The following is a 22,968-nucleotide window of genomic DNA, read 5'->3' as shown; positions in this document are numbered from 1 at the left end:
TTCTATAATACCCCTTGAGCTTTAGGAACCCTCATAATTGCTTGATGTTCTGAGGTAATGGCCACTTCTTAATTGCTTGTAACTTTTCTAGTTCGGGAGCCACTCCTGCCTTAGAGATGACATGGCCCAAGTATTCTACCTTGTCATCACCGAAGACACATTTACTTTCCTTTGCTACCAGTTTGTATGTCCCGAGTATTGCAAAAACTACCTATAGATGCTCCAAGTGCTCTGTGTAAGACTTGTTGTAAATTAAAATGTCGTCAAAAAATACTAGAACAAACCTCTTCAAATGACCTCTAAACACTTCATTCATCAGGCTTTGAAAGGTAGCAGGGGAGTTAGTAAGACTAAAGGGCATCACTAAAAACTAGTGTCCATTATGTGTTCTGAATGCTGTTTTGTGGATGTCCTTTGAGCTCATCTAAATTTGGTGGTAGCCGGAGCGTAAATATATTTTTGAGAACACTGCTGGCCCTGTTAACTCTTCTAGTGGCTCTTCAATTAACAGAATAAGGAATTTATTTTTTATTGTCAACTTGTTGAGGGCCCTATAGTCGACACACAGCCGCCAGGTAAGGTCTTTTTTCTTCACAAGCACGACAGGGGATGCAAACGAACTGTAGCTTGGTTGGATTGTTCCAACACTAATCATTTCAGAGATCATTCCTTCCACCATATCTTTCTGTAAACTAGAATACGTGTACAGTCATAGATTTACAGGTTGGGCTCCCTCCTTTAATGGAATGGTGTGATATTCGGGTATGTTAGGGGGTAACCATGTCAAAGGAGTGAACACGTCCTAGTAGAGACATAGTAGATTTTGTAGGGCTTTATTTTCTTCTTCGTTGAGATTTTTCCCCATCAGCAATGCCTTTGCCCTCTCTGTTTCCTGAACTAGTAATAAACTACATAGGCTAATACCTGTTATTCCACTATTGTTGTCCACTAATCCACTCATTTGTCCATATTGGACTGTTTGTAACTTTACAAGCTCATTTCCCTTTAGTGTCACCCTCTGCTCTTGCCGATCGAAACTCATCCATATACTCTTATATTGCACATAATGTCTCCAAGGGTAGCCAACCATTGAACGTCTAAGACCATATCATAGGCATCTAGTTCCATCACAAAGACATCTGTCACAAAATAAATACCTTGCATCTTCCACCTGAAGTTTTTGCATATGGATGAGCATACCATTTTCCCCCACTGGCCGCTTTAATTGTTACTGGGTTGATAGGAGTTTGTTTGCATTGTAATTTGTTGGCGACCTCAGTATTCATAAAGTTGTGCGTGTTCCCAGAATCTACCAAAATAAAGATGGGTAGCTTATGCACCTTTCCTGTCACCTTAAGAGTGTAGTAGCCTGGAACCCCTTCTAAGGCATTCATGGAAATGTACGGGTCCATGTCTTTTGATTCCTCCATCTCCTTAACAGACTCTAATGCACTGTCTTCGTTCTCATCCTCATCTTCTACTAAACAAATGGAGTAAAGCCTTTTTGCTCTACATTTGTGCCTCGGAGTGAGTTTGTCGTCACATAAAAAACACAAACCTTTTGCTCTTCATTCTTCCATTTCAGTACTCCTGAGAGTTCTGGTTGGTCTTCTCATAGGCTGAGTAGTAACTGGTGTTTGAGGGGTGGGTAATAATCGTGGCAATTTAGAGGGTGGTGTATCGTGAGAGCTATAAGTTTTGTAAAAAGGTGGTGGTTGAGCTGTCCTATTGTTGTTGTTAACAAGTATGGTGGGGTGTTTGGTTGAATGTTTATGGAGTTTCTTATAAAGGTTAGTGTTCTCTTGTAGGCGGGATAGGTTATAGGCTTGCTTAAGGGATTTTGGTTCGAACATCTTAACCAAATTTTTTATTTCAGTTTCCAATCCACCTAAAAAGAAGATCAAGGCATACCGTTCATCAATTTTTGCACGATTCCACAGAATGTCAAAGTCCTTGATGTAAGTTTCCAAATCACCCTCTTGTTTCCGATCTTTGAGTTCTTCTAGAAGGTCCTTATGGCCGCCAAACCTTCCACAGATGGCTTCCACATATTCATTCCAAATTACTAACCTGCCACCATTGTTGCGCATGAAGTTTTGATGCTAATACAGTGCCATGCCGTCCAAATAATAAGATGCTAGTTTGAGTTTTTCAACGCCAGGGACCTCTTCTATCTCAAAATATTGGTTGCATTTATACAACTATTTATGGACGTCTTCCCCTTTGAAAAATGGAAAATCGCACCTAGGCTTATGAAACTTGTAGTGTCCCCCATACTGCTAATCATTCCTACCTATCATTCCTTCTTGACTGTTGCGTGGATGCTCTTGGTTAGAGCTTGTCTCCACTGTAGACAACTGCAGTTTCTGCAATAGTGTATTCTGTTGAAGGGAAATACCAAAAATAAGCTCCTTCAACCTTAAAAGTCGGGTGTCGCTGGACAGCTGTTGTTGCCCTTGTTGTTCAAACATTCTTGCCATCTTGTCATTCCATTAAGCTTGTTCCTTGTTAGTTGTAGCTATCGCCCCTTCTAACTTCTTCATATATTAGGACCTTGTGTCATGAGCCATTGTTAAGGTCTGGAGATAAAAGCTCTGATACCACTTGATGAAGGAACAAATGTATTGAGAAAAAATTTAACAGACGTGAGGAATAGTGGAACAGAATGAGGAAGAATAGGAGAGAAAGCAGGAATGCAGAGAGGGAGGACAGAATAATATTTCCTTTCTTTCGATAATCATATTCTGTTACAACTGCCTTTGTATATAGGCATCAAGAGAAAAACGAGAGTAGGGTCTCGTGCCTTCTACATTACAAATATTAGAAACGGTGCGTATTAAGTAAAGTAGAACTTAAGTAAAGTAAAACGGTGCGAATCACTTGTAATAGTAACTTCTCTTTTAAATGTCTTTTCTCTGTTGAATTTATTCACGTAAAGCTTACCTCCAATACGGAGATTGCCAAACTTTGGTCATCTGGTGGTTTCTTTATTATCCTTATTGGAAATGGACACCTTGCGTTCTTCTCGAATGTATGTTGCTTTTCATATTTACAAATCATGACCTGATTTTCTTTCTTATCTCCTGCTAAAATAAAAAAAATATTATTTTAATATATTCTTAAATAAAAAAAATTATAAAAAATAATTAATACCAAACACTCTCCTCCTCTTGAATCACCTCCAGCAGCCTCAGCAATTGTTGGGGATCACTGCCAGACTGATGCTCTGCTCAGCCATAGATAGGACACATACAGATGAAGAGAACAAAAGCTACAACCCCTGCAAACCATACACATCTAGTCATGATCGATGGTGGTATATGAATGATGCACCATGCAGAAAAGAATTTCCGGTATCACTCAAGATTTTATGCTAAAATTAAACCAAGGAAGAGAACTCACAAAAATCTAACCTGATATCACAGTGAGTGAAAAACTTCGAGGTGGGGAAATCTCAATCTTCAACCCTGAGAAGCGAACAACAGCTCATTTACCTTTTATCAGTATAAATCTCTTGTAAACCATGGAAAAATGTTATCGCAATCCCACATGAATAGTGAAGCCAAATGGAATAGTATAATAATAATTTTACGAATTTCAAGTAATTGGATGAATTTTAAGATAAGGATTGATTTTATGATGAAATTCCATCCTTGGATAATGGCATGTCTGCTAGCTTATCTCTCTCTCTCGCTGCATAATAAAGCATTGTTGGCAAGAAATAAGAATAAAAGGTTAGGGGATAATGTCTGTCACCTAAAAAACTATTTTTCATCACCAAAACAAACATATAGGCGGTGATCGTTGATCACCTCTCTATTTATTATGTATGTTATCGTCATTCAATATAGAAATTTGAAAATTTTATTAAAAAATAAATAATAATACAGTACTGTGCTATTAAATTATGGTGTGTCAAATCTATCTCAACTCTAAGCTTTCTTCAATATTAATATTATATAATGTGTTACTAAACTCCTACGTCACATCTTATCCTTTATTCTTTGTTCCAAGCTTAACATAAGGTGTTGATTATTACTTCTAACAATCCTTTGTTATTTTATGAATCTCCTCAAGTAAGATTGTGTGTCGATCAAGATTATATTTTTTTTTAGATGTTCGGTGAAGTATACCATGGGTTTTGAAAAGGATAACTTTTAATATCACCTTTGTTTTTATATTTTAAAAATATTTTTTAAAAAAAATAATCTTTTTTCTTCTCTCCTTTCGAAGCAAAAGTAAGAAATTCGTTTGCTATTGTGAAAAGGGTGAGTTGTTGGCTTGAAAAAGACTAGTTGTACAGGCAACATATTGGCTCAAAGCTGGACCATTATGCTTATTATGCCGAATTAATTAATATCACCCAGGCTAGCCATCAAGATAAAGCTCTCCTTTGGCTTTATAATCTGGGTGCTTTCTACTCGAACTCATGAATTTCTTCCCTTAATGGAAAACACACAATCTGTAAAGGATTCCCTTTTTCTATATAAAGACAAGTAATTCAATCAATCTAGAGTATTATCTATAGTTAATTCATCAAGATTTATGGAAATATTGTGATACATGAGATTTAAGATTTCATGATGGCAGGACAAATCAATCGCGATACATCCTAATTGATCAAGCTACAATATATTCTGGTTCATACAGTAACTAGCTTAGTTCTTGTTTGTTGCCTAGCTGCTTCAGAGAAAGAAAGGAACAAGTTTTACAGGCTTAAAGGCCGAAGCCCTTAATTCCTTCGTGGGGGAAAAGCAATGTTTGATGAATGATTTCTGAGATGAGATGGGCAGGGATGAAAAAGGAGGTGAATATTGCTTCTCTCATGGTCCCCCATGTTCTAAGATTCAGAGCATCTTCTTTTAGTGTTCATCTCTCTCGCTCTACCCCATGAAATGTTTATTCATGTTGATCAATATTGAGTGCTTTGTGCCCGTGTGAGAATGGGATTTCAATTTCGACATGGGGTTTTTTTTTTTATATATATAACCGTAAATATCTCATCAGTTTATACACATCTCAACTAATCTTCCGAGACCCTGAAGTTAATGATTAGATAAGTCTCAAGTAGTCCTGAGGTTTGTGGTACTTGAATTAATGATCTTTAGAAAGCAAATTCAGAGTCTAACCAATTGAGCTACCCTACTCAAGATTATTTCGACATGTTTTTTTTTTATTATTATTAATGTAGGTGTCCGGGTCAGCTTGCGCATACCTCGAGTAATCTCACGAACCCTTAAATTAACTATTATATAAGCCTCTAGTGGCCTGAGGTTTTTGAGACTCGCATCAATGATTTCTAGAGAACAAAACTAAAACATGATCAATTAAACTACACATCTTATAATTATTTCTAAAGGGTTTTTTTTTTTTAGTTTAACGTGAGTGTCTGAGCCAGCTTATGCGCACCTCGACTAATCCCACGAGCCCTGAAGTTAACAATCATGTAAGCTTCTAGTGGCTATCATATAAGTAACCACAGGACTCGAACCTGCGACTATAAAAAGAGTAAACTTTTTGATCTCAAATTTTTATTACTGGACCTCCACATAGATAGTTGTTCTAAAAGGTTTTTAGTTGAGAAGAAGGTGACCCTCCAACTACAATATAATTTATTAGGATTTGGACTGCTTGTTTTCAATGTTTCAACGTATCTGCCCTTTGCCTCGAGTCATCTCCTCTTCCAGGGAGTGTTGGACCCATAAAAATATATTTGTTAAATGCTTTTTTTCAATCAATGTACTTGCCTTTTATATATATATATTGGCAAAATTTGTATGCAATTCAACAACTAGAAAATTATGGGTGTCTTTGGTTTCAATCAAACCAGTCATTTGAAGGCTTAAATTAGTCTCACTGTTCCATGAAAATATCTCTCTCTACTTGTATCAACTAGTATTGTCATTGTTAGAAAACTCGAGCCTCAGCCAATGAGCTATAGCTCTCAATCAATTGTCACTAGATATAGTCCTTAAGCAGAAGAAACCCTTCAGGGTTTCCGGTGACTAATAACTATTCATTTGCTTAAATGGCAAGATAAAGCCGTAGAAAACAAATAAAACTTGTTTGATGGAGGAATAATCTGCTTTTAATGGTATAAAGCACCCCAAGAACAAGGCTACTTCGACACTTCAACCTTTTGAATCTCGTATATATCATTTAAAACATCTACAGCTAGGGACATCAAATCTATGTATTTTATGCTAGGGCAATGATGATTTATCAAACACTGCATATACATGTTTGTAAATTTATGGTAGCGAAACTCATTGGCTAAATTTATCTGTCATGCTGTCTTCTTCCGGCCTGAGACAGTCTTCTTCACTGCTCCCACCGAGACCAAGAACTGATCAAGAGATGATAAGGTCTTCATGTCATCCGGTGGGAAGTAACTCGCCGCCTTCCTCATAATTGATGAAAATAGAAGCGAAAGTGAAGGCTGAGTAACATATCGCTCTCCCAAGAAGTCATCTAGGAATGAAAACGCGGCTAAAAATTCAGACCTGCCTGTGTTTATTGGAGCAGCAAAATGAGCAGGAATTATCCTCTTGAATTTCCAGTCTCGGACAATACTATCAATCCAATCCCTGATCTGCAATTTTAACGAGCAAGAAATATGTCATAATATAGAAAAAGCTGATCATATTGAAGTTCAAAAAACTTGGGCTGGCTCTATGCGCTCTAGAAGGTTGATAATTCAGATGTGTTCATCATATGTTTACCTTTTGGTTTGATAGTACCAATCACGGCATACTATAACCAGGCAGATTGATGGTCTGTAGTTGTTTTCACCTTTTAGGCCTATATAATCACAGCATACCATAACCAGGCAGAGTGATAGTCAGTAGTTCTCACTTTTTAGGTCTATATAATCATCTCAGCCCAGCTATGAGAGCTCTAACATTCCATCAAAGTCGTTTCTTTACCTTTTCAGGAACTTTGCATCCAACTGTTGGTTTTCATATATGTAGGCAACGTAAACATAGACATAGATGTTACATCTCCTTTAACAGGTTCAACAGGAATAGTCATTTTGCATCTCCTACTTCATGTATCATATGCTGCTGTAGAGTTGAGGACAAAAAAATCAATTATAACTTATGGCAAGGATCCACCATTTTGCTATCTATCGGTAAAAGTGGTGTTATTGCCTCGTCCATAAAAGATTGATCAGTTTTGCCCCTACTACTCGGTGACCCATTACCAGACTTGACAATGCAATCAATGGCATATGGTGGTCCTTGAATGCCCTCACAAGACTGAACAAAAACAGGTAACAAAAAGACATTTCTTATGCTACAGAAACAAACTAAAATCCACACACCTCAAATCCTTCATTGCAACAAATAAGACTAACATTATCTTGTTAAAGAGTAAAAAGGTAAACGAGATAGAACCTGAATACACTCCTTCGTTGGAGCAATGGGTGCGTGGACCCATAATCCTCCAGATTTGAGTTTGATGGCTGTCATTCGAATGTTAGTTGACACACTGCTGAAGCCTAATGCTTGCTCTTGTTCGAATAGCCATATACAACCCTTCACAGCCTAAAGACATAAAACAGAAGATAACAGACCTTCTAGCTACAATTTACATTAGCATAGAAAAGAATTGTGCCTTTTACAATACTTATGTTTTCCATGCATATCAAATACAACTCTTTCTCTACTAATTGGAGTAGTTTAATCAGAACAAAGAATATTTCTTTTTTTCTAGACTGATGGAATTTCCCCAAGTGGGGCTTAAAATGAGGACCTCATTTTGAAGGAACTGCTGCTCCACGAATTCATCTAGAGATGCTTCCCATTTTATCAAGGCATATGACACTGAAACGGAACAATTTACTCGACATATTATCCATCTCTTAGGCTGAAGTCTTTGGTCTCATATTCAGTCATGGAATGGAACTCCATTATTCAGGGGTTCTATGATCCAGATTGCATTATCCAAATATGTTTATTGGTTTCCAATTCCAAATGCAGAATTTAGAAATTCATGAAATTTTAATTCTACAAAGTGATTTTGTATTAAATTTTTTAAAAGAATGAGACAAACTCAAACAGGTAGAACCCGAAGGCTCTACAAGGAAAAGAAATTGCTTGAAAAAGCATCCTTCTTTGAAGCTGTTAACATACCTGCCATTCTTCTGGGCTATTTCAAATACAACATTTTCGAAGTTTATCAATAAAGAACTTCCATAATTTTCTAATGGTATGTAAAGAAGTAGCAAAGTTCAACCATAAATTGAAATTGAAACAGCTTTCCTTATAAAGCATTGAATTAAGTAGCTGAACAAAGTTAAGAAGTCCTGTGTTTCTTTATATAGAAGACATTTATTGGAGACCTCCTAAAGTATAAGTTCTTTATATTTTCCTTTACAAAAACTTTCAATATTAGGAAAACATATTAACTAAGAAGAAGGTTCCATATGCCCAATCTACTTCACTGTTTGTTTGATGTAAATGTGAAGTGCAAAACACCTGCTAGAATGATGGTTTACCTGATTATAGTTAGCAATGTGCAGCAATGCAGAATAAAGTATAAGCCCGCCAAGCAAGCAAAAACATCAACCACCACTAATTTGCACATCAAGAATTAAAAAGCAGAAACAAGATCATACATCAAACAGTGACTTTACAGGTACATAAATTCTGTGAGGTGGCAAGTACAACAGACTGGGAGTGATAAAACTTGAAAACAGACAAGTTTTGTCAATACACACAGCAAAGGACATATGTGCACAAGTATATTAAAGTCATAATTATCAAAACTTAAGCCATTCTCCATTATTCTTGAACAAAATCCTTAACAACCAAGCTGAAGATAGAGAAAGTTACCTCAGTCCTTATAGTGCGCCTATAAGGAAAGGACCAAGAGGGAAAGGAAACCCTGTAAAGTTCGGATAAAACCTGCCGCAGCCGCCACCACTGTTGGTGCAGGTGCTGGTTGAGGTGTTGCTTGGAGCAGCAATCACCAAGCTGAACTTGTCTGTTCTTTCCCTTCTGGGCTTTAACTGAGAAGAAACATCCTTCAGGGGCCCACCAAGAAAACTAGAATTTAAGTCTTTTAAAGAGGATGGTTTCTACAGGGTTGTGGATTTAGGGCATGAAATGGTTAAGGCTACTGCCATTTTTGTTGAAACAGTCGAAATTTTTTATCAGGCCATGGTTGTTCTAAAAGGTTGTGGTGGGGTGTCCATAATGTTAAACAGAATCCAGAGTTGGAACTTCCCCGGCCATGTCTGCGTTGGATTTTCTGGGGATTTATTGTGGATGGGAAAAGAAAAGGATCAAAATAGTATTTTCTGTAGCAAATTAAGACCTTAATTTAGGAGGGTTACCCCCCAAATAAATCAGAGCTAAGAATGCAGGCAATGCTGTAGCATCGAATCCTGATCAGCTATAATTTGGCACTAGGTTCACCATGTGTTCCCACAAATAGCATCCACTCCACACTACCATGGCAATTTTTAAGACAACTCTATGCGCACGAAGCATAACCAAGAGCAGATAATCCAGTGAATGGCCTGATGACAACCAATTCTACACTGAAAGCTCATGTTCTACAGCTTCTTTTCAAGCCCAAGCGAACCAAGTTGCTTGCACCAACATGATAGGTAAAGAACCGGTCCACTACAAACAAAACCTTGACCTGTTCAGAAGTAACATCTGGGAAATGGATAAAAACCTATTTCAACTGTATTCCCAGAAGAGCTTCAGATATCCAAAAAGCATTCGGCTGGAATAGTATTTCCACACAGAAGACTGAAATGAAATAACTCTGGTTTTTATCACTTTGTTTCAAAACCCATCATAAAACAAAAAATTCCTAGTTAGACACAAATCAAATAGAACCATAATAAAGATACAACCAAGAAATCAAGCTTTGGGTGATAGCCCTCACACTTTACTAATATTTCAGATACTTACAAGAGCATTACACATCCATAAGGAAACAACTTTGGTGGGACCATTATTACCACCGAACCCCATTGCCACTACAAACAGCCCTAACACCAGCAAAATCCTACAAGAGCAGAAGAGCTTCTTACCATGGAAGATATGGGATAGTGGGACCGAGGAGCTTTGATGCCAACGAATGTGATCTTGGAGACTGGAAAGTCGTTGAATTACCAAGTTCACGTCACCAAGAAAAAGATGTGCGACTTTCTAGGTGCAAACTTCTATTCACAATGGTTACAGATTACGACACTAAATTGCATATCAAGTGATGATTTCTCTCACAAGCCAATCCAAACTAGGATAAGAAAAGTAAAGAATGAGAAATGATGGGAGGGCAAACAGAACAGTGATAAGAATGTACAGGGCCAAAATGCTTGCACTGGCAGGTATTACATATAAGATGATCAAAAGGAATATGATGACCAATGGGAACTTTGCTGTCAGACTAACAAAGAAAGCCAGTGATTTCTGAAGGGAAGAATGTATTCTCTCCACATTGAGGTAACTGTTGACATGATTATGATCATGGTGTGTCCCTGATGGTTCAGAGTGATGAATATAGTGTCCTCTCCTGATGTTACCACGGCTTACCCGACTTCCATGAGCTAAATTACTGTCTGATGACCAGTGCTGTTGGTGATCTTCAAAGAAGGTGCCAGGAGACTTGTCTCTGTCACCATTCTTGCTCTCAACCATCCAAAGTAGAAAATAATTCTTGCGAGGAAATTTGACGTTCCCTCTATAAACAAAGCGGAAAGATGATAAATTGCACCACGGGCAAGAAATAAAGAGAGGAAGCCGAATAGGTAATGTGGGGAATTTCACTACAGCCCATTGAAGCCCTAGGACGCAATTTTTGCAAAGAGTATGGCCACACCATAAAACATAAGGCACATTTTCCACAATATTGAAGGATTCCCAGCATATTGGGCACTCTAGAGCTTCTTCTCTGCTAACAGAAGATGCCTCGTCGTCTGAGTATTCTGATGGGACTTGAGTAGGCTTTGTAGAATTGTTCATACTAACACTTCCAGCTAGGCAATTGGATGCAAAATTCAACATTTTGATTGGTGACAAATGACTATTCAAACAACATCACTTTCAATGGTTGTAGAAGCTGAACCATACAAGGAGTGACATTAACCATATATTCATACTGGATTGTCTTCTCTTGCTAATAATTTCCGAGTATTTCACCTGGAAGGAAAAATAAGAATCAGAATGATAACCAAACTAAATTACATGTAATTTAGGCTGCCAGCTTCAGTTTGGCATCAATCTGATTATGTATAATAGAGAGATCTAGCTTTTAATCTTGTATGTCAAAGCAGATAATATCATGGTTTCATCATAATAAGCTAAAATCTCCAAAAAGAAGAAAGCTAATTAGAAAAAACAGGATAAGGGGTTAGTAATCCAAAATGAAAAAGAGGATGATGAAAAATTGACTTCATGGTGTCAGAGCTTCTAAACAGAACACCATCTCTTGTAATCTCAAAAGAAAACTAGAAAAGAAAGGCTAAAATGACCCAAAAATGAGCGCATGTTTGCCAATATAAAAATTGTCAGGATAGATTACTTGAGCAAACATGCTGCTCTTTCATTTTCCCATTTAGACAAATACATTCACTGGTTAACCTTCAATGTTATTTGATCAAGCTGCATCCTTAAATCAATTTGCATTCTCTGCATGCAATGCCAGCTAGCTAGCAGCTACAGTTCACAAAGCAGAAGCAGAAGTTTGTACAACAAACAGTGACCATGACACATACCAATAAACTGAACAAGATGTATATTTGCAAATTCTAATGCCAAACTATCAATCATTACCCAGAGAAGTTAATTATCCCAAAAATTCTTATCTTAGACCATCAAATCTAGATGTTATCCATTTATTAGATATGTGAACAGCTGAGAACTCACCTTCATGCACAAGCAAACATCCTTTTGCTACCCTAACTGAGCCCTATACTTTCAATCTCTGCATGATGGATCATGAAACCAATTAAGGTATTAAGTCAAACTTGCAAACAAAGATCACAGTTATGCAGTTGCGAATATTGAACCATAAAACTTGTTTCTAGTGTATCTAACAAATACAGATTCTTATCTTCCACCAACTTCAGCACTGCAAGGGATGTGAATGTAGAGAGAGCTGATTCAATAATTGCAACAACTTTCTACCACACCAGTCCTCATTTTGCATCCAAGTTTGCTTATGAATGTTAACTTGAACGCATATGTGCTTAGATGCGCACGAGCTGGCGTGTGGGGACATTTTTTGTTTCCCAGAACCATGCATTTATGTTTGTTCATCTTTGCCAAGAGAACAATCCCTTCAAACGATGATATTTAGAATGAAATAATAGACCAACAATCTGAAATAAATCAAATACTACCCTCCCTTCAGACTCAAGCTCAAGCTCAAGCTCAAAATCACCCATATAACACAAATTAAAACTCGAATAAATGCTTCATAAGCCTTCGATTCAACAGTGCCAGACTAAATCCACTCCTAACAAAAACCGTAACGAATTTTCAGCTAACGTTAGCCCCAAAAACATTAAAAAAAAACAACTCTAAATTCTTAGTTCTTTAACCTTTAGTAGATTCAACAAACAACAAGGAGCAAGAAAATTCAACAACTAATAGTAGATTGAGAGAAAACAAACAAAGCCCACTTCTTTTTTATCCTTAAAGAAACATTCCTAGCATTCAAAGAAGTAAAATAAAATAAAATAAACAACTGATCCACGAAAATCCAAGCTTGATGTAATTCTATAATTAAAAAAAAAAAGAACAACTTTGAACACCAATCAAGAAAAGAAAGAAAGAAAGAAAGAAGTTCGGTACGCACCTTACCAGTTTATGAAGAAGGGAATTTTAAGAGAGATTCTTGATAAATGATGAGAGGGAAGGAACAAAAACTAAGAGGGTTCTGTTAAAGACGTGCATTTCTTTCTCCCTCTGTTTTGTTTATTTGAAGGAGAAGAGGAAGCAACAGACAAATTTTTGGAATTTAAGCCGAGTAGAGATCAAACTAGAAGGCCACTACGTCCAGTAAGGTTTTAATCTGCTCTATAATATGTGACTGGTGTCGGTCATCTTCGTGACTGTTTAGAGGTGGTTTGTTTTTGTAGCTGAGAAATCAAGTTGAAATTGAGTTGTGATAATTTTTTTTTAATTTTTTTTTAAAATTAATATTTTTAAAATATTTGGATATATTAATATTAAAAATAATTTAAAAATATATATATTATTTTTATATATTTTTGATCAAAAAATATTTTAAAAAACATTATCTAAATTTATGACGAAGAATGTTTTTTGAAGTATTTTTTATTTGAGAATATATCAAAATAATATATATTTTTATTAAAAAAAATTTATTTTTAATATTAATATATTAAAATAATTATAAAAAAAAAAATTCAAACTAAAAAAAATTTAAAAAATATAATGTAATTACAATCTCAAACATAAAAATGAGTATTTATAATAAGTGGAGGGGAAAAATTAATAATCCAAATATGTTAGCTCTCAATTTTTAATTTTGTGTTTTTGGAGAGTAAATTTTATCTTCCATACAATTTTTATTTTTATTATTATTATTATTTATCTCTGTGCGCTGTTTGCTATCTCAAAATATACACTAAATAATTTGTTATTCATCTCTCATCACTCTTAATTATTTTCTATCATTAACTCTTAACTCTTTAATTTATTAACACACCAAAACATTTTCAAAAAGTAACTTTTATGCTTTTAAAAATTACTTTCGTAAGAATTTATCTCCATTTTCTTAATCCCATACCAAACGACACCTTAATTTTAGTAAGTACCCGTGTTCATTCATGATTTCCTTTTCACCAATTTTTTGTAACTCACTTTTAGAATGAAAACATAATTATTTTATTAATGTTAAAAAATTTCAACACAAATCATTATTCTCACATGATGATGTTTCAAAAAACTCAAGGAAGTTAAAGATAAGATCTATATTTTAGATAATTAGTTAATATTTTAATTTTGGAATTATGATCCATTTTCCTCTTGAGATGGCTAATGTCTTGTATTTATTACTCGTAAACAAATTTTATTTGGTGAATTTGAAGATTCTCTTATGGATAACTTAATGATTTTTTAGAAAAAATATAATAATTTTACAGAAATATACACTAGAAATAAATATCCAATAGAGAATAGAGATTCTAAACCTTTTATTTAAAGGATTTATGTTTTATTTATAACCCATGAGTTTTTTTATGGAGATGAAGAATTAAAGTGTAATATTGTCCAGATAATATTTGTTAGGTTACCCTAATATCATACATAGAGCGGAAACTATGAAACAAAATTATTCGCCCCTATGATCCTGTTAGATAGATCTAGAGTTGTTTAGAGATTTATTACCTAAAGATATGATCTTCTTCGGCTTTGAAAATATAACCATATTATTCAATAGTTTCACCCACATTTAACTAGTGTTTTGCCTATGTTTTATATATAAAATGCCTTGATATTCTTTGTTTTATGTTTTGAATGCACTTTTGGATGAAAGATGCAAAAAGGAGTAAATTGGAGATAATTGGCAGATTTGACCTTCAGTCGATGTTTTGTGCAGAGCGTGAGCTCTAGAGGTTGAAATGAAGTGATTCCAGTGGAATTAAAAAGGTAACATCCATACCTTTCTGGACATCTAAGGCAAGAAAATAAAATAAGGAAGAGCATGGAAATCGCAGCCTTCAAAGTCAAATCTCGCAATCTGCCAGTGTTGACCTTCGGCCATTCCAACTTGAATATCTAGAGCTACAGAAGTCCAATTGATACAAACTCAATTTTTTTGGATTCATGACTCAAAGTTATATAAACGCTCAAAATTTCAGCCAAAAATGATGTCATATGAGGGAGATATGATTTTTCAAAGATGACATTTGAATTCTGCCAGCAAACAGGTTTCGTGAAGAAACGAGTCCAAATTACGTTCCGAAGCATCTAAACCAATATCCAAGTTTTTATTTCAGCAATTTAGCTTCTCTAAGTCAAAGCTTGAAGATTTCATGCAAGGCTATTTCTTCTTTTTTAGGAAAATAGTTATTGAAGTACTTAAATGTAAACAGTCTACTTAATGGAGGACTATTTTGTAAAATAGAGACCTAGGGTTTTCTAGGATATAAAAAGAATGAGAGAAGAGAAGTGGTGCAGCCAGCCAAGGAGAGAAAAACGCTCCCTTCCTCTAAGAAACCCTAAATTATACATTCTTCCTTCTTTTTGATTAGTTGTTCAACAAACATGCAAGGCTAAACACTTTTTCTTGGTTGCAAGGACACGGAAACCTTCGGATTTCAAGAACTGTGAGATTTATTTTACCTTTTCTTTTCAGTTTATATGATGAATATGTTTGTTCTCCTATGCTTATTTTTCCTATGATTGTTTATTTTAATTGCTAGAGCGGACTCTAAGTTATTATTGTAGACAATCTATTGTTAAGTTTGATATCAAAACCGGAGTTGTGGTATATGAACTTGTGAAGCAACTGAGTTTAATAATTGTGGCGGATCTACGTTATTAATCTTAGGGAGAACATTCAATCAAATCAAACATAGACTGCGGACAGTTATGTTTTCTTGATTAATCAACTTATCTAGTTCTTAAGGCTACCATTGAATTAAATTACTAGTGCGGACACTGTGGTTGTTTGATGGTTAGGGCTAGTTATACGGCGGATCCGTTAACTAACCAATGTTAAGAAGAGATAAATTTTTAGAATATAAATTGATGTTTCGTTTCCATGATCAGATCTGATTTCTGTAAGTGGATGTGTGCTTGTGACCAAGGTTTGTTCTCTTGATAATTTTCTAATTTTATTAAATTTAGTTTGATAGTTTTCTGTTTTCTTTTGCTTTAGCCTAGATAACATCCAACCACCCCCCCCAAATTGCATATCATCTAGCATAAAAATCTGACTTGAATCTTCCTCGTGGGATCGACCCCTTGCTTGCTCTATACTATCTTGTGTGTTGTGTTTGAAGCTAGGGTAATTAATTTGTGCGACCGCGACATCGCAACAAATTTTGGTGCCGTTGCCGGGGAAGTAATTTTAGTTGATTATTGTGCTATTATTTTTATTTGCTGTGATTGTTATTTCTTTTTCTGAAAAAAAAACAGAATTTTTGTTTGCTGCGGTACTGTTCATTACGGCAGTGGTACTGTTCAAAACAGATTTTTTTGGTGGAATTAGGTATCGGCCATTTGTTTCCTGAAGGTAAACGACGTTCTAAACAGGATTAGTGGTAAAACCACTAGCCCCACCCTATTGAGGCCAAATTCCGCTGTTTTTTAGGGGTTTTAGGCAGTTTTTGTTTTCTACCATAGGATTTTCGTACAATTTGCATTGTTTTCGATCTCTTGTGTGGTTGGTTTATTTTGAGTTTTCTTGATGATTTATGCCAGTAACCCGTTCTACTAATCAAAGTCAAGTGCATTTGGATCTCGAAATAGAAAAAACTTTACGCAGGTTACGAAAGGAAGCTCGCCTTAACACCATGGCTGTTGCACGACAACAAACACTCAAGGAGCTTGCTGCTCCTAACGTGGAAAATCAGCCATTGTGCATAAACATCGACAATAATGTAAACTTTGAGCTCAAATCTGGTTTTATACATTTGCTACCAACTTTCAATGGTCTTGCAGGAGAAGATCCTCATACTCATCTCAAGGAATTCCATATGGTTTGCGTTGGCATGAAACCGAATGGAGTTGATGAAGAACAGGTTAAGTTGAAAGCTTTCCCTTTCTCTTTAAAAGGGGCAGCAAAAGCATGGTTTTTCTCTATTCTCCCAGGTTCCATTGGAACTTGGAATGCCATGAAGAAGATTTTCCTTGAAAAGTATTTCCCAGCATCTCGAGTTGCCAACATAAGGAAAGAAATATGTGGGATTCGACAATCTCATGGAGAGACACTTTCCGAGTATTGGGAAAGATTTGAGCAACTGTGCATTCAATGCCCTCATCATCAAATACCCGATCAGCTGCTCATTCAATATTTCTATGAAGGATTGATGCCTACTGACCGTAGTATCATTGATGCTGCAAGTGGAGGGGCATTGGTAGATAAGACACCTGAGGCTGCACGCCAATTGATCTCAAACATGGCAGCCAACTCGAAACAGTTTGGCACTCGTGGAGACTTCGCAAATAAACGAGTAAATGAGGTAAGTATTTCTAACCTTGAAAATAAAGTTAATGATCTTACTTCTCTTGTGCGTTCTTTGGCTTGTGGAAATGTGCAGCAGGTGAAAGTTTGTAGCATATGCTCCTTACAAGGACATGCTTCGGATATGTGCCCAACAATGCAAGAAGACTACATTGAACAAGCTCATGCAATTGATGGAGCATTCAACGGACAGCCCCAGCGTAAATATGATCCCTTTTCCAACACGTACAATCCCGGATGGAGAGATTATCCCAACTTACGCTACGGCAACCCATCCCAACAAGGCAATCAAAGCCGACAGTTCCATCCCCATGGATTTCAGCCCCAACAAAATTATCAAGCAAGACAACCCCCTCCATACACAAACTCCAATGTTATGGGGTCATCATCCAATGATGATCTTCGTGAGATGATGAAAACTTTGGCTTCTAATACTGTTACCTTGCAACAAAATGTCATGTCTTTTCAACAGGAAACAAGGTCAAGTATTCACAACTTGGAGAAGCAAATGGGGCAAGTAGCTTCAAGTGTGGGGAAATTGGAAGCACAAATGAATGGAAAATTGCCCTTCCAAGCATTGAATCCAAAAGAGAATGTTAGAGCGATCATGCTGCGAAGTGGTCGAAACAAATTGAGATGGAGGAAGAAGAAGAGATAGAAACTGAATTGAGTACAAAAAAGAAACATCCTTCTCCTTCACAAATTGAAACCACGACCAACACTCTAAAGGTAAGTCCTCAATCAATGACTTCCAGTTTTAAAACAATTCCACCCTTTCCTGTGAGTTCTTCTAGGTCAAAGAAAGAGGACAAAGAAAAAGAGATTTTAGAGGTTTTCAAGAAAGTAGAACTCAACATTCCTTTGCTTGATGCTATCAAGCAAATTCCCAAGTATGCAAAATTCTTGAAGGAGTTGTGTACTACCAAGAGAGCTTTCAAACTGAAAGGTCATGAAACGGTAAGTATGGGTGAAGTTGTATCTGCCGTTGTTCAAAAGAATCTGCCTTTGAAACAAAAAGACCCAGGTGCGTTTACTATCTCATGTGTTATTGGTAATGCTAGTTTTAAAAGAGCTTTATGCGATTTAGGTGCATCCATTAGTGTTATGCCCAAACATGTTTATGATTCTCTTAGTCTTGAGCCTTTGAATAAAACTAGCATTGTAATACAACTTGCGGATCGTAGTTTTGTTTACCCACTTGGTGTGATAGAAGATGTCCTAGTTAAGATTGATAGTTTGGTCATTCCATGCGACTTTTATATTCTTGATATGGAACATGATTCTTGTGATTCATCAAACAGCACTCCTATATTGTTTGGGAGACCATTCTTGAAAACTACCAACACAAAGATTGATTGTGGTAAAGATACCTTGTCTATGGAGGTAGGAGATGAAAAAATTGAATTCAATTTTCATGATGCAATGACATATCCTTATAGCAATGTTTATTCTATCACACGTTATGACCAAATTGATAAGTGTGTGCAGCAAGTTTGTGATTTTGATAGTGAGGATGGACTAAGCGTAGCTTTGAGCTATGACTATGATTTTACCAAGATAGAAGAGATGGACAGGCATATATGTGTTCCCCAAAACATGTATGAACCAGCATTGGCTTTGCAAGCTTTGCAAACTGTTCCCTATGATACAGGAGTCATTTACCCCATTATGGACAGTGAATGGGTGGCGCCTATCCTTTTGGTGCCTAAAAAGATTGGAATTACATTGGAAGAAATACAAAATGATACTTATGAGAATGCAAGGATTTACAAAGAAAAGACTAAGAGTCTGCATGACCGAATGCTTACAAGAAAGGAGTTTCATGTTGGAGACAAAGTCCTTCTTTATCATTCGCGTTTGAAACTTTTTCCTGGAAAATTGTGCTCTCGTTGGATTGGACCATTTGTTGTTTCTAATGTTTTTTCTTATGGTGCAGTTGAAATTACAAGTTTAGAAACCAACAAAGTACTCAAGGTCAATGGGCATCGCTTGAAACTTTTCTATGAAGGTTGGACGATAGAACTCACCGCTTCTGCGGAGTTAGCTGAACCAATCTAGGAAGAATAAACATGCAACATGTCGAGCCAATGACATAAAACAAAAGCGCTTACTGGGAGGCAACCTAGCACAAAAAAAAAACAGATTTGCTTTCTTTTTCCCTTGTCTTTTATTTTTCGCATTTTACTTTATTTTTGTCATTCTCCAATATTCCTTTTCTTTTATTTCAACATTGAGGACAATGTTATGTTTTAAGTGTGGGGGTATTGGGAGAATGTTAGTTTTCTAATTTTGGTTTTCTTTGTTATTTTTCAAAATAAAAAAAAAAGTATGTTTGATCTTTTGAACTCCCATTGGTTTTTGTGAATATGAGTATTATGTATGAGAATTAGTTGAGATAGATGAAGATATAAATCGAATGAAGGAGTGTTCATGCAAGTTTTAAGGTTTAATTGGTTTAGGGATTGACTTTGAGAATATGCCATGTTGACTTTATAGTGTTATACCAATGCAAGCTTTTGAGCCTTCAACATTATATTCTTTGATTGTGCCTTCTTTCAATGATATGTATCTTTAGAACTTGCTTCATATCTTGTTGAGATTACATTCATATTACATACATACATGAAGATGATAAAGGCATTAGGAATTTTAACCACTTGAGCCAAAAAGCCAACCTAAAGCATATTATCCTTAGTAAACCTCTTTTGAGCTTGTTTATCTCTTCTTTGCTTTATCCATGTATAAGCCTTAACTTTATATATGTTTTCCTTTTCCCTTGGCCAAGGATTAGTAGAGCATATACTAGTGATATTTCATGGAATTATGGTTGGAAATTATGTGAAAAGAAAGAAGAAGTGATGTTTGATGAAAAGATGGGCAAAGTTGCTAAAGGTAAAAATAAAAAAAAATAGAAAAAAGAAAAAGAAAAGAAAAAGAAAAAGAAAAAAGTGTTCCTTTATGTTCTTAAGATTTTATATTGAAAAAGCTTGAAATCAAAAGAAGTTAAGCATTGGTGATTAAAGATGGAAAATTTATGTGCTTTGATGGAATATCTTGTTTGAAATATCATTTTTCAGAATGCTCTACTTTCTTTGGTTTGAACCTTTTTCTTTTACTCTCTTTTACCTCACCTTTACCTTAGCCCCATTACAACCAGAAAATAAGACCTTTTGATTCATGCATTGTTTGTAATATGTTATTAATGGAGATGAGATTGAAGAGCAAGCTTATAGTAGAACATATTCATTGATTGAATTTGAGAGATTTAAACACATAAGCCCTAAACACGTGAGTGTTGGAGTGTATATCAATGAGAGGACCTATCACTTTGGCATGGTATAGATTTCATTTAAATCCCGACGATTAATTAAGTTTTGAAGTTTGCATGTAAATAAATTCATGAAAATTTATACTCTTTATCCTTCTTAATTGTGTTCTTGTTTATAATGCATATATTCTTGGATATTGATGGGAGATTAGAAGATTAGTCATAGTGATTTCATTTAATTTAACTTCAATTTGGTTTTACCTATCCTTTCTCGAGGACGAGCAAGAGGTAAGTGTGGGGGTATTTGATGCAACCATATTATTCAATAGTTTCACCCACATTTAACTAGTGTTTTGCCTATGTTTTATATATAAAATGCCTTGATATTCTTTGTTTTATGTTTTGAAGGCACTTTTGGATGAAAGATGCAAAAAGGAGTAAATTGGAGATAATTGGTAGATTTGACCTTCAGTCGATGTTTTGTGCAGAGCGTGAGCTCTAGAGGTTGAAATGAAGTGATTCCAGTGGAATTAAAAAGGTAACATCCATACCTTTCTGGAAATCTAAGGCAAGAAAATAAAATAAGGAAGAGCATGGAAATCGCAGCCTTCAAAGTCAAATCTCGCAATCTGCCAGTGTTGACCTTCGGCCATTCCAACTTGAATATCTAGAGCTACAGAAGTCCAATTGATGCAAACTAAATTTTTTTGGATTCATGACTCAAAGTTATATAAACGCTCAAAATTTCAGCCAAAAATGATGTCATATGAGGGAGATATGATTTTTCAAAGATGACATCTGAATTCTGCCAGCAAACAGGTTTCGTGAAGAAACGAGTCCAAATTACGTTCCGAAGCATCTAAACCAATATCCAAGTTTTTATTTCAGCAATTTAGCTCCTCTAAGTCAAAGCTTGAAGATTTCATGCAAGGCTATTTCTTCTTTTTTAGGAAAATAGTTATTGAAGTACTTAAATGTAAACAGTCTACTTAATGGAGGACTATTTTGTAAAATAGAGACCTAGGGTTTTCTAGGATATAAAAAGAATGAGAGAAGAGAAGTGGTGCAGCCAGCCAAGGAGAGAAAAACGCTCCCTTCCTCTAAGAAACCCTAAATTATGCATTCTTCCTTCTTTTTGATTAGTTGTTCAACAAACATGCAAGGCTAAACACTTTTTCTTGGTTGCAAGGACACGGAAACCTTCGGATTTCAAGAACTGTGAGATTTATTTTACCTTTTCTTTTCAGTTTATATGATGAATATGTTTGTTCTCCTATGCTTATTTTTCCTATGATTGTTTATTTTAATTGCTAGAGCGGACTCTAAGTTATTATTGTAGACAATCTATTGTTAAGTTTGATATCAAAACCGGAGTTGTGGTATATGAACTTGTGAAGCAACTGAGTTTAATAATTGTGGCGGATCTACGTTATTAATCTTAGGGAGAACATTCAATCAAATCAAACATAGACTGCGGACAGTTATGTTTTCTTGATTAATCAACTTATCTAGTTCTTAAGGCTGCCATTGAATTAAATTACTAGTGCGGACACTGTGGTTGTTTGATGGTTAGGGCTAGTTATACGGCGGATCCGTTAACTAACCAATGTTAAGAAGAGATAAATTTTTAGAATATAAATTGATGTTTTGTTTCCATGATCAGTTCTGATTTCTGTAGGTGGATGTGTGCTTGTGACCAAGGTTTGTTCTCTTGATAATTTTCTAATTTTATTAAATTTAGTTTGATAGTTTTCTGTTTTCTTTTGCTTTAGCCTAGATAACGTCCAACCCCCCCCAAATTGCATATTATCTAGCATAAAAATCTGACTTGAATCTTCCTCGTGGGATCGACCCCTTGCTTGCTCTATACTATCTTGTGTGTTGTGTTTGAAGCTAGGGTAATTAATTTGTGCGACCGCGACATCGCAACACTAGGTTGTAGCAAACCATAAGTTATCCAATTATCCAGCCTCTAACGGTAATCCATACGACCCACCCATGAAAAATCTCATAAATCTCTATTTAGAAGAGAGGGATTGTTATGAGAGTGCTAACTCTAATTTTGTGTTTACATAGTTTTTCTATTTAATAGACAATCACTCCTCTTTTTTCACTTACAAAATAATAGGCTTAGCTTTATATTTATAAGAAATCTTAAAAACCCTATAAATGACAAAATATATATTTGCCCCTTAAATAATATCCATATATTATTTAAGGATAATTTTATAAATTTAATCAATTAAGTCCTTACTTGATTTTTCTAGGTCTAGAAATATAATCCCTATATCAATTATATTCTAATCTTTAATTTCTAAAATATATTTAATCAAGTCATACTTAATTAAATCATCACAGTTTAATTTCCAACTAAAGGTTCTTAATGTGTGTGACCCATTATGTTTCTAATATGTTGATCCAAATATAAAATAGAATTATAATTAAATAGAATTAAATAAATTAAACAATTTAATTTATTATCAATTGATTAATTTATATTTTAAAATCAGGTGCATCGTGCA

At 35.4% G+C, this 22,968-nt stretch overlaps 2 protein-coding genes and 1 long non-coding RNA gene across 9 annotated transcripts; all 3 read right to left on the bottom strand.

Moving 5' to 3' along the window:
- Positions 1 to 2,694: 2,694 nt before the first annotated feature.
- LOC133698310 (uncharacterized) lies at positions 2,695 to 3,768 on the bottom strand. Its single transcript, XR_009843058.1, has 3 exons — positions 3,414 to 3,768; positions 3,180 to 3,280; positions 2,695 to 3,083 (listed from the first exon to the last, which is right to left on the bottom strand). It is a non-coding gene; the product is annotated as an uncharacterized LOC133698310 (long non-coding RNA).
- A 2,294-nt stretch (positions 3,769 to 6,062) lies between these two features.
- LOC133699859 (uncharacterized) lies at positions 6,063 to 9,720 on the bottom strand. 3 transcript variants are annotated; one of them, XM_062123358.1, is made up of 3 exons: positions 8,838 to 9,720; positions 7,398 to 7,547; positions 6,123 to 6,592 (listed from the first exon to the last, which is right to left on the bottom strand). In XM_062123358.1, exons 2-3 carry the CDS (start codon positions 7,470 to 7,472, stop codon positions 6,287 to 6,289), a joined length of 381 nt encoding a protein of 126 aa, XP_061979342.1. In that variant the 5' UTR covers positions 7,473 to 7,547; positions 8,838 to 9,720; the 3' UTR covers positions 6,123 to 6,286. The 3 variants fall into 3 exon arrangements, 2 of the variants coding, with proteins under 2 accessions (XP_061979342.1, XP_061979341.1); XR_009843331.1 differs by lacking the exons at positions 7,398 to 7,547; positions 8,838 to 9,720 and adding an exon at positions 6,723 to 7,391 and having other exon boundaries at positions 6,063 to 6,592; XM_062123357.1 differs by lacking the exon at positions 8,838 to 9,720 and having other exon boundaries at positions 7,398 to 8,830.
- A 145-nt stretch (positions 9,721 to 9,865) lies between these two features.
- LOC133699857 (uncharacterized) lies at positions 9,866 to 13,076 on the bottom strand. 5 transcript variants are annotated; one of them, XM_062123352.1, is made up of 3 exons: positions 12,820 to 13,076; positions 11,886 to 11,943; positions 9,866 to 11,159 (listed from the first exon to the last, which is right to left on the bottom strand). In XM_062123352.1, exon 3 carries the CDS (start codon positions 11,022 to 11,024, stop codon positions 10,224 to 10,226), a length of 801 nt encoding a protein of 266 aa, XP_061979336.1. In that variant the 5' UTR covers positions 11,025 to 11,159; positions 11,886 to 11,943; positions 12,820 to 13,076; the 3' UTR covers positions 9,866 to 10,223. The 5 variants fall into 5 exon arrangements, with proteins under 5 accessions (XP_061979336.1, XP_061979337.1, XP_061979339.1 ...); XM_062123353.1 differs by having other exon boundaries at positions 12,825 to 13,076; XM_062123355.1 differs by lacking the exon at positions 11,886 to 11,943.
- Positions 13,077 to 22,968: the final 9,892 nt, after the last annotated feature.

This window comes from Populus nigra, chromosome 7 (assembly GCF_951802175.1).
Source record: "Populus nigra chromosome 7, ddPopNigr1.1, whole genome shotgun sequence".
In the NCBI taxonomy this organism is placed as follows: domain Eukaryota; kingdom Viridiplantae; phylum Streptophyta; class Magnoliopsida; order Malpighiales; family Salicaceae; genus Populus; species Populus nigra.
Note: the sequence above shows the minus strand (reverse complement) of the source record. Positions and strands in the feature narration are given on the sequence as shown.

What these genes read in the sequence shown, in the direction of transcription:
- LOC133699859 (XM_062123358.1), bottom strand. Translation starts at nt 7,472, where the DNA reads ATGACAGCCATCAAACTCAAATCTGGAGGATTATGGGTCCACGCACCC. An exon ending in CAACGAAGGAGTGTATTCAG is followed by an intron (nt 6,593 to 7,397) that starts GTTCTATCTCGT and finishes TTAAAATTGCAG; the next exon opens with ATCAGGGATTGGATTGATAG.
- LOC133699857 (XM_062123352.1), bottom strand. Translation starts at nt 11,024, where the DNA reads ATGTTGAATTTTGCATCCAATTGCCTAGCTGGAAGTGTTAGTATGAAC.